The sequence below is a fragment of the Sorghum bicolor genome, chromosome 8, assembly GCF_000003195.3.
Source record: "Sorghum bicolor cultivar BTx623 chromosome 8, Sorghum_bicolor_NCBIv3, whole genome shotgun sequence".
In the NCBI taxonomy this organism is placed as follows: Eukaryota; Viridiplantae; Streptophyta; class Magnoliopsida; order Poales; family Poaceae; genus Sorghum; species Sorghum bicolor.
In genome coordinates this window covers 47,772,332-47,783,971 of record NC_012877.2, presented here as the reverse complement: position 1 = coordinate 47,783,971, position 11,640 = coordinate 47,772,332, and the positions used below count along the sequence as shown (strand labels likewise).

Sequence of the window (11,640 nt, the reverse complement as noted above, 5' to 3'; positions counted from 1 at the left end):
ATGGCATGGTATATAACTATCTGTAACAGCACCAAACATGATATAACTATCAAAATAGATAAACAGATGTACTGAAACAGAAAAGCAGATACTAGTGAAACAACAAAACTGTAGAACAGAGGCATATACGTAGAACTTAAACATAACAGGAACAGACAACAGTTATCTTGCGCAACAACAAAACAGACCTACTGAAACAGATATGACACAACTACTTGTTATGAACAACGTATAGGAGTATGAAGTAAACGAAATCAATCACAACAAAGACACGCGATTTACGTGGAAAACCCCTTCCATGTGAAGGGGAAAAACCTAGCCGGCAACAATCTCACTATCTCAACAGTTTTGGGTTACACGCCTATGGCGGCTTACAAGAGAATCAAGTCAGCAAGGGCATATATATACCGTACCGCGACGGGCCTCCGCTTCGCTCCGTCACAAGCCCGACCTATATCCTGAAGTGAATTTGGAAACAACTCCAACAAACTCCACTAGGGTCAAAAGGTGTGGGAGCAGGATCACAGTCACTAAACCGAAAGCGACTTAATACCTTTTCCACATAATGGGATTGTAACAGAGTTACCCCACCATCACCTTCTCGTTTAAGCTTGATGTTAAGAATGACATCAACTTCTCCCAAATCTTTCATTTCAAATTACTCGAAAGAAGTTTCTTTACTTCCTTAATCACATTGAGATTAGATCCAAAGATCAAAATGTCATCAACATAAAGGCATAGCATAACAGCCTCACCCCCACCATACCGATAATACACATAAGTGTCAGCTTCATTCACAACAAAGCCAGCAGCTATAAGTGTACTCTCAGACTTTCATGCCATTGTTTAGGTGCTTGCTTTAGGCCATATAGTGACTTTAATAGCCTACACACCTTGCTTTCTTGACCATCCGCAATGAACCATTCTGGCTGATCCATATAGATCTCCTCATCTAACTCTCCATTAAGAAAATTCGTCTTAACATCCATCTAATGAATGATAAGACTATATGAAGCTGCCACGGCAATCAAAGTGCGAATTGTAGTCAATTGAGCGACCGGTGAATAGGTGTCAAAGAAATCTTCTCCCTCTTTCTGGATATATCCTTTGGCCACCAGCCTTGCCTTGTACCTCTCAATTGTACCATCAGGCCTAAGCTTTTTCTTGAAGATCCATTTGCAGCCTATAGGTTGATAGCCATAGGGACGGTCAATGACCTCCCATGTTCCGTTGGACATAATAGATTCCATCTCACTCCTTACTGCCTCCTTCCATAAGTCAGCATCAGGAGAGGAATGTGCCTCAACAATAGTGGTTGGCATGTCTTCCACAAGATACACTATAAAGTCATCACCAAAGGATTTTGCAACCCTAGATTTCTTGCTCTTTCGAGTGACTACAGTGTCATCCACCTCAGAGATGTGCTCATGAGAGTCTTCTACATGATCTATAAGAATAGACAATTCTTGCGCATGGGGTATTATAGTCTCATGACTTGTTTTACTAGGTGTATTTTTCATGGGAAACTCATTCTCAAAAAATGTAGCATCTCTCGTTTCCATGATAGTATCAACATACATATCAGGCACATTAGATTTTATAATTAAGAACCTATATGCAACGCTGTGGAAAGCATAACCAAGGAAAACACAATCAACAGTTTTAGGTCCTAATTTACGCTTCTTGTTGATTAGCACATTCATCTTTGCCAAACAACCCCAGATGCGTAAATATGAAAGATTTATTCTCTTCTTTTTCCATTCGTCGAATGGAGTGATCTCTTTGTTTTTAGTGAGAACTCTATTTAGGACATAACACGCGGTCAAAATTGCCTCACCCCACCATTTCTTGGATAATCCCGTTGTATTTAACATGGCATTCATCAACTCTGTTAAAGTGCGGTTTTTCCTTTCAACAATCCCATTGGATTGTGGTGAGAATGGTAATGTCCTCTCATGAATAATACTGTGTTCTACACAAAATTCATCGAAATCATTTGAGAAATATTCTCCACCTCTATCAGACCTTAAATGTTTTATTTTCCTCTCTAGTTGGTTCTCAACTTCAGCTTCATAGGCCTTAAAATAAGGAGCGCTTCATCCTTTGTTTTTAAGAGATACACATAGCAAAATCTAGTGGAGTCATCTATAAATGTGATAAAATCTAGTAGAGATAAACAGAACAGACCTCCGTAATCATATCCTTTGCCAACAAAAGAACCATGTTTCAACACGACACATTTATTAGACTCAAGAACTACATGATATCCATCACGACATAACAATGAAGCGCTAACAAGATTCTTCTTTATTGAGGGCACATGTTGCACGCTGTTCAATGGCACCATCTTCCCCGAAGTAAACTTTAGAATGACTGTACCAACACCAAGAACATGCGCACGCAACCCATTTCCCATCAACAGGGCGCCAGACCTCCCGACCTGGTATGCAGAAAACAAAGAAACATCAGCACACACATGAATATTGGCACCACTGTCCATCCACCACTCAGGTGAATTACAAACTGAAAGAACAAATAGTAAGGAATTACCATACCCAGATGTTCCACTAGATGTATCAGTAGTAACAACATTTGCTGACTTCTTTTCTTGCTGAAACATACAATCAGGTCACTCACTTGCCAATGATCCTCACTGCCACACACAAAGTAGCCTCCCTTCTTGTTATTGTTCTTTTTCTTGGACTGTGCGGTCTGAATTGGCTTAGGAACTTTCTCTTTCTTTTTCAGGTTTTTCTTCTTGTTGAACTTGTGGAAGTTCCTCTTCTGCACCACATTGGCAGTCGAGGTCTCAACACCTTTTCCATTGTCCTTAGCTCTAGCCCTCTCTTCAACATCAAGAGTACCAATGAGCTCCTCAATATTGAACTCTTGTCTCTTATGTTTTAGAGATGTGCCAAAGTCCTTCCAAGAAGGTGGAAGCTTGGCGATTATACCACTAGCCACAAACTTGTCAGGAAGAGGACAAGGAAATAGTTCGAGCTCCTTAGCTAGTGCCTGAATCTCATGAGCCTGTTCCACTATAGATTGGTTCTCAACCATCTTGTAGTCATATAGTTGCTCCATGAGGTACAACTCGCTACCAGCATCAGTAACTCCAAACTTTCCCACAAGAGTATCCCATAATTCTTTCCCGCTTTGAAGAATTATGTAGCTTTTCTGGAATTTTGGATTATGTGTGCTAATCATTGCACCTCAAAAGAGGTTGTCATCAGCCTTAAACTTAGCCTCATCCTCAGGAGACAAGTTAGCAGGCTTGCCCTCGGCAGCATGATAACACGATAGCAGTTAGCCATAATTCCACCTTAGCTTTCCAGATCAAGAAGTTTTTACCATCAAAAGGATCAGGTTTCAACACGGCAGCAAAACCTTTGACAGAAAAATGCCTATAATTAGGTTTTGGACTGATAGAATATTAGGCAATTTCCATGTCATTTTAATTCCATAAATTAACAATATGATGATGACATATATGATATTATTGATAAATATAAACATGACATGAATCATAATTACGACATGTAAACATGATCCATAAAACATATCAAACATCAAAGCATGGCATGGTATATAACTATCTATAACAGCACCAAACATGATATAACAATCAAAATAGATAAACAGATGTACTGAAACATAAAAGCAGAAACTAGTGAAACAACAAAACTGTAGAACAGAGGCATATACGCAAAACTTAAACATAGCAGGAACAGACAAAAGATATCTTGCACAACAACAAAACAGACCTACTGAAACAGATATGACACAACTACTGAACCTGCACGACAGAGCTACTGAAACAAAAAATAGAGCAACGTAAAACTGAGGGAAGATGATCAGATCATACCCTAGGACTCCCGCATTCAGATTTCCAGAACCTTGTCCTTCCTCAATCGCCATGGAGTAGAGACGAAGGCGAAGACGACGAACCAATCACCGGGAAGGAGAAGACGGCGGCCGGTAACACCAAAAGACCTCCGAGAAGAAGATGAACAACAACAATGGAGTTGGGTAGTCGTGTAGACGCTGTCCAAAATCCTAATTGTCGATCCCTCGTGCAAGGTCTCGAACGGCAAAGGCTCCAGAGGCACCTGCCCTCTCGCTCCTCCGTGCGCGCGGAGTTACGAGATGGGGATTCCTTTTTTGCAACAAACTGTGTTCTGAGTGTTCTCTCCTTTTTTGTACCAATGAGATGAGAGTCTCCTATTTATCTTTGTGGCTGGAGAGGAGAGGAGGGGAAGGGACTTCCTGTTAGTGGCTGAGGAGACGGACATCTGAAGGGTTTTCACACGGAGTTGAAACTCCCTTAGTTATCTATCGAAACACCCGCAGATAGTGAGTTGAAACTCCCACATAATTGAGTTGAAACTCCCATACCGTCAGCTTGCTAACTCTTAGACTTCCAATTTGGTACAATATATATTATCCATAGTTACACACCATAGAGTTTATTGATTTATTAAATCTAAATGGGTCTAGCCCATAATAAATCCAACAGCAACAACATATTAGTCATTCACATTATTTGATATATTCACTGTTTTTATTTTTGCTCTAGTTTGGACTGGTTGTGGTAATCACTAATCGAGGGGTGACTCAAGTGGATGGGGCTGCAATGTTTGCACTAGGGTCTTGTTTAGATCCAAAAAGTTTTTGGATTTTGACACTATAGCACTTTTGTTTTTATTTGACAAATATTGTCCAATCATAGAGTAACTAGGCTTAAAAGATTGGTCTCACGATTTACAAGAAACTGTGCAATTAGTTTTTGTTTTCATCTATATTTAATGCTCCATGAATGTGACGCAAGATTCGATGTGACGGAAAATTTTGAAATGTTTTTGATTTTTGGGTGAACTAAACAAGGGCTAGGTCAATCTTGCACTAGGTGTGCTACTCCAATTAAGTAGTAACCTAGCATCTCTTTACTACTATTTCTGTTTAGTACCTCATTGTTCCAAACGTGTCGATGCTGTGTACCACCAGGCTATGTTCTCGCCAGCGAACAGGGGATGAGCTCATCTGTGAGTAGTGAGCTCTCCCAGCGAGGGAACAGGTGGGGTCGTCTCTTCCCCTGCTCGTCTGGACCTATCAGTAAGAGGCATGACATTTGTGACTGTGAGTGCAAGTGCATCTCTGTGGCCTCGACATCCATGCTAGTGAGGAAGGCAAAGATGATGGCCGTGATGGTATGGTCTTCCCCTATAGCGCCACATGTGACCTTTATCTATTAGTCATGATAGACTATAGTTATGAATATTTTCTCTTGCATTGTATCTCTACATGTATTTAGTTTTCTTTTTAGAATCATGTATTTAGTTGGAAGAATAATCGGGACTATGTGTTTAACATAAAAATTGATGTGCTCATCACTTCCTGGCCCCGCATATAAGTATATATATAATCAATACATGGTGACATATATGTATACCTTGAATTCATTTTTCTATATTAATGATGGTATATTTAGATCAATACATATGAGTACTTTGAGATAATTTTTTTTAACATGGCTGAAGCGGCCGATTTAGGTATAGGTTACTTCAATTTTTTTAATAATCACAAATGTGGTAATCTAGGACCAAAATTTTAAAAAATAATTTAGTATTCTTTTTAGAATGGTATAAGTGGATAATCTAGATTAAGATTTAGGGTGTACCATTACGTTATTTTTTTAAAATGGTAAAATTAAGCGAGTTAGATACATATTTAGGGTTGCATTAGTATATTTTCCTCATGTTTCAGTCGCTGGCTGCAGCCAAAAATAGCTGTTCGGAACAAGTTCTGCTAAGGCCTTGTTTAGTTGTTTTCGGTACTGTAGCACTTTTCGTTTGTTTGTGACAAATATTATCCAATCATAGACTAACTAGGATCAAAAGATTCGTTTCGTGATTTACAGCTAAACTGTGTAATTAGTTTTTGTTTTTGTCTATATTTAATGTTTTATGCATGTGCCACAAGATTCGATGTGACAGGGAATCTTGAAAACTTTTTGGTTTTCAAGGTGAACTAAAGCCTTGTTTAGTTCGCAAAAAATTTTATTTTTGGCTACTGTAGCATTTCGTTTTTATTTGACAAACATTGTCCAATCATGAAGTAACTAGGTTTAAAAGATTCATCTCACAAATTACAGATAAACTGTGCATTTAGTTTTTATTTTCGTCTATATTTAATGCTCCATGTATGCGACCAAAGATTCGATGTGACGGGGAATCTTGAAAATTTTTTGCGAACTAAACAAGGCCTAAGGTAATTGACTTTTGCCACTACGCTTTGATGGGCCCTATTAGCTGCATTTAACCCACAACTACTATAACCGCTAAACGTACTTCAATTTACCAGCCGTTAATTTGTTGGCCGGCCCATCCACAGCTCCACCACGCGTGGGCCACTAGCCCATCGAAAGCTCCAGGGCTCACCACTCTTGCCCTCTCCTTCACTCCCCCCTGACGAAGCAATGGCGGCGGCGGCTGGTGCGGCTGACCTACAACTACGGCTGCGCCCGAAGGCGAGGTCGCGAGGACCGGCGGCGGCGGTGGTTGCGCACGGATGCAAGGACCGGTTGCTACGGCTTCGCACGGAAGCGCGGACTGTCCACGGAGGTGGCGCACAGAGGCAACAAGCAAAGGATCGACGACTGCTGCGCATGGAGGCGTGGACGTGTACTGGCGGCGGCCTCAGCTTTCGCGTCCCTAGCGGTGCTATGGACCCTGATGGATGCGCTCCTCCCAACACTGGACCATTGCGCACATACGCACTCCACAGATAAGCTGCGGTGTTGTTTCTAGTAAGAAAAGCTTGATTCTCTCCTCTTTTACTCATGGCTGCCCAATACATGACACACATACGGAGTATTTATCATCTGGTTCATTTCCTTTTACTGAAGGAAAATGTGAAAATTCAAAAGTTCTTTGAAAGAAAGGAAAAGGAAATTGAATACTGAAAAGGAGTACTCATGGTCATGGACCGGGTTACGTACCAAGATGTTAATCTATGTGCCCCGATCTGTCATCTGTCCAGCTGTGAACGTGAAACTAGTTGTCACTAAGCAAGGTCAGAGCTCACATTAATTATCACTTCCCATTTTCCTCAAAATCAGTTGCTGAACCCATCCTCATCTTCATCCTGCAACCACGCTTCTCTCTGCGTGCACCCTGCCCTCGCGTGTGTTGTGTGTTCTAAGCGCTCCGATGGCTGAGGTTATGGCCACCATGGTGAAGGACAAGGCCTCCAGCTACCTCCTGGACCAATACAAGGTGATGGAGGGCATGGAGGAGCAGCATGAGATCCTCAAACGCAAGCTGCCTGCCATCCTGGATGTGATCGCTGATGCTGAGGAGCAGGCCGCAGCACACAGGGAAGGGCCGAAAGCTTGGCTTGAGGCGCTCCGAAAGGTGGCTTACCAGGCCAATGATGTCCTGGATGAGTTCAAGTATGAGGCACTCCGCCGCGAAGCCAAGAAGAAGGGACACTACAAGAAGCTTGGGTTTGATGTAATAAAGCTCTTTCCTACTCACAATCGTGTTGTGTTCCGTTACAGGATGGGCAACAAGCTCTGTCAGATTCTTGCAGCACTGGAGGTCCTCATCACAGAGATGCATGCCTTCAGGTTCAAATTCAGACCACAGCCACCAATGTCTAAGGACTGGAGACAGACAGATTCAAACATCATTGACCCCCAGAAAATTGCTAGCAACTCCAGAGACAAAGAGAAGAAGGAGGTTGTTTACAAATTGATTGGTGACCAAGCGAGCAATCTGCAGCTTATGGTCATTCCCATCGTTGGAATGGGGGGGCTGGCCAAGACCACCTTAGCTCAGCTTGTGTACAATGACCCTGAAGTTAAGAAGCATTTTCAGTTGCAGCTCTGGGTATGTGTCTCTGATAACTTTGTAGTTGATTTAGTAGCTAAAAGCATAGTTGAAGAAGCTAAAGAGAAGAACACCAGCAATCCAAGTGGAAAATCACCATTGGATAAACTTAAAGAAGTAGTGAGCGGGAAGAGGTACCTCCTCGTCTTGGATGATGTATGGAGTCGTGATGCCAATAAGTGGGGAAAGCTAAAATCCTGCCTAGTGCATGGTGGCAGCGGCAGCATAGTGCTGACTACAACTCGTGATCAAGAAGTTGCTAAATTAATGGGCACAACTAATGAACTATATATTCTCAAAGGATTAGAAGAAAGTTTCATCAAGGAAATTATTGAGACAAGAGCATTCAGTTCAACAAACAAACGTGACACTAAGTTAGTTGAAATGGTTGGTGATATAGCAAAAAGATGTGCTGGATCTCCTTTAGCTGCAACAGCAATGGGCTCGCTGCTTCATACAAAGACCACTGCCAAAGAATGGAATGCTGTATTAAGCAAAAGCACCATTTGCGATGATGAGTCTAAAATTTTACCGATACTCAAGCTCAGCTACAATGGGTTGCCATCGCACATGAGGCAATGCTTTGCTTTCTGTGCTATTTTCCCCAAGGACTATGAGATAGATGTGGAAAAGCTAATCCAACTATGGATGGCCAATGGTTTTATTCCAGAGGAACATGGAGTTCATTTTGAAATAACTGGTAAACATATTTTCATGGATCTAGCCTCGAGATCATTTTTTCAGGATGTGAAGGGAGTCCCTTTTGAATTCCATCACACAAAGGTTACTTGTAAGATCCATGATCTTATGCATGATGTTGCACAGTCTTCTATGGGAGCCGAATGTGCTACCATAGTAGCAGAGCCTAGTCAGAGTGATAACAACTTCCCATATTCTGCTCGGCATTTATTTATATCTGTTGATAAACCAGAAGAGATTTTGAATACTTCTATGGAAAAAGGATCTATAGCTGTCCAAACACTGATTTGCACTAGATATTTATATCAAGATCTGAAACATTTGTCAAAATACAGATCCATACGTGCACTAAAGATCTACCGAGGTTCATTCTTGAAACCAAAGTATCTGCATCACCTGAGGTACCTTGATCTCTCTTCTAGTGATATTGAAGCACTTTCTGAAGAAATAAGCATCTTATATAATCTGCAAACACTGGACCTTTCAAAGTGCCGCAAACTTAGTCGACTCCCAAAGGAAATGAAGTATATGACTGGCCTCCGTCACCTGTATATTCATGGATGTGATGAGTTGAAGAGCATACCCTCTGAGTTGGGACACCTCACTTCCCTACAGACGCTTACATGTTTTGTAGCAGGTACTGGCTCCTGTTGCAGTACTGTGAGAATCCTTGAGCAGCTTAACAATTGGGGCATGCAAAAATCTAACAGGACGCAGACGCGCTTTTTGTGAGCAGTCTTCGCCCGAACGGAGCAGTGTACTACTGCCACGCCTGGAGTCTCTGGCTATAGAATATTGTGAATGTTTGGTAGAGGTCCCCACCAGTGTACTACCAGAATCTCTCAAGTCATTATTTATTGACAGCTGTCCTAAACTCGAGTCCATCGCATTCAGCAAGCAGCTGGATACACGAGGTGTTGCTGCAGCACAGGACGACAAATCAGCATTAATTCCAGGGTCAGGGTCCTACAGCGACGCCACGGCATCCACACCAGTTCGTAAGCTTCCATCATCAACCAGACATCACTTCCTTCCTTTTCTAGAATCTCTAATAATACTCAAGTGCAATGGCTTTACAGAGGTTCTCGATCTTCCTCCTTCCATCAAGAAGTTGATAATTTATGGCTGCAGCAATCTTCAAGCCCTTTTAGGACAGCTGGATGCCGTCCAAACATTACGTATTTGGGGCTGCAGTAGCTTGAAATCACTGGAATCTCTCTTAGGAGAGCTCGCTTTGCTGGAAGAGCTCTACCTTTCTGATTGCAAAAGCCTGGTGTCATTACCAAACGGGCCTCAAGCATACTCATCTCTCAGGAGTCTTACTATCAAGTCTTGTCCTGGTATCAAGTTGATTCCCCAGAGCCTACAGCAACGACTGGGCGATCTCAAGGTCGAGGACAAAGACCTAGATGCCCATTATTACCAAGGTAACCTTCAATTTCTCTATCTTTTTAAATGAAATGTTAATGATTTGTAAAAAAACAACTATTTGACTTGACACATTCTATTAGTTACAAAATATATGTTGTGCTCTAGACTCTAGTGGTAAAAAAGAAAGCTTATGGCTGCATTTCTATTATCTTGCTTGTGACTGCAAGTTGAAATCAACTAGTTAACCCAACTTTATTTAGTCAATATAACGTGACATCCCAAATTAGTGCTGCAAAATTGTGTATTCATACCTCGATTGTAGAAATTTCCTAGAATATATGTTTTGTGTATGCAAATTTTATTACAGAAACTAAGATATTGTTGAATTTGAAAAAAGCATCATATGTAAATTGTTTTTTGTCCTGAAGAAAAATATGACCATTGCTCCTAATTACTTGAGTTCAAGCTTCCAAAAAAATGTGTTTGAATCTGCTTTCGAACCTACAGGTTTTAAAGCACTATTTTTATCTGTTATTTGTTTCCATTGATGAAAAGCACATAAAAACCTTAACATAAGTCAAATGATCTAACTCAAATAACTTAAACCCAATTTAAATGGTTCTTAGGGTCTAAACAAAAAATAAAAAATGTTTTAATTTGGATAGAGTAGACCACAGATAAAATTATGAGATCTAAATAAAGCTTTTACCTGTTCTCTGCAAGTTCACAGCTACTTAGTTTTTATTGTATATTTTTAATTGTTCTTGCACCTTAGACACAAAGATAATAATTTTAGTTTTGCGTATAGTAATTTTTTATTACATTTTATTTGTTTTTATAAATTCTAACATCATTTATGATCAGAGACAAAGTCTTCAAAATATTGGAGGCACTTTTGTGCTTGAAATATGCTCATCAGTCAAGATTTTTGCTAGAAGTTGCTTCCTCATGGAGACCAGGCAAGTATATTCATCCATAATTTGGACTCCTTTCTCTGAAATATATGATCCAACATTTGATGCTGCTAGTTTATTTTGCTGATGCTACATGATCAGCCGACTAGATCTAGGTGTGCCAGCGACATATTGGTTATTCATATTTGATATACTGACTATTCCATTTTCTCTCTAGTTTGGACTGGTGGTTGTAACCCCTAAACAAGGGGGGTGGCTCAAGTGGATGGCACTGTAATGTGAAGTACTCAAAATGTCCCCTCTGCTGTTTGCATTCTCATCACCAGTCACAAGAGATGCTTAGTATATGTTTGTACAACCACAACCCAGTATGAGTTTCTTCCTCTACATGGAAATGTACATCTTGGAATCTTGCCGTATACTAGTGTTCCAGATACCATCCAACGGTGACAATTGTGTAAAACTCATAGCTGTGATTTACTGTCAGCCTAGTGTGGCCTAACAATAATGTACAGCCAATCTGCCATAATTTGGCAACTGAAACCTCCATCATCCTTATTCATCATCTTCACTGTATTGACATCGTCGGTTTCTCATTTTCATTCCATTCTGACTTCATTCAATCAGAAGCAACAGGCAGCTGAAGCTATAACCATTTTTCCTGTTCAGGTAATAGCTTTGTGTAAATTATATTTCCAGAGTGCACAAGCATAGGCAATACTAACGGATTAATATTCTGCTGTGGAGAAACATTTAAAATTGTAAGT

General features: G+C 40.7%; 1 protein-coding gene across 2 annotated transcripts; it reads left to right on the top strand.

The window, feature by feature from the left end:
* LOC8063287 (disease resistance protein RGA2) lies at positions 6,391-10,917 on the top strand. Of its 2 annotated transcripts, XM_002443159.2 has the most exons (4): positions 6,391-6,805; positions 6,905-9,586; positions 9,668-10,015; positions 10,824-10,917. In XM_002443159.2, exon 2 carries the CDS (start codon positions 7,209-7,211, stop codon positions 9,318-9,320), a length of 2,112 nt encoding a protein of 703 aa, XP_002443204.2. In that variant the 5' UTR covers positions 6,391-6,805; positions 6,905-7,208; the 3' UTR covers positions 9,321-9,586; positions 9,668-10,015; positions 10,824-10,917. The 2 variants fall into 2 exon arrangements, with proteins under 2 accessions (XP_002443204.2, XP_021302181.1); XM_021446506.1 differs by having other exon boundaries at positions 6,391-9,582.

Coding starts and splice junctions, on each gene's coding strand:
- LOC8063287 (XM_002443159.2), top strand. CDS start 7,209: ATGGCTGAGGTTATGGCCACCATGGTGAAGGACAAGGCCTCCAGCTAC.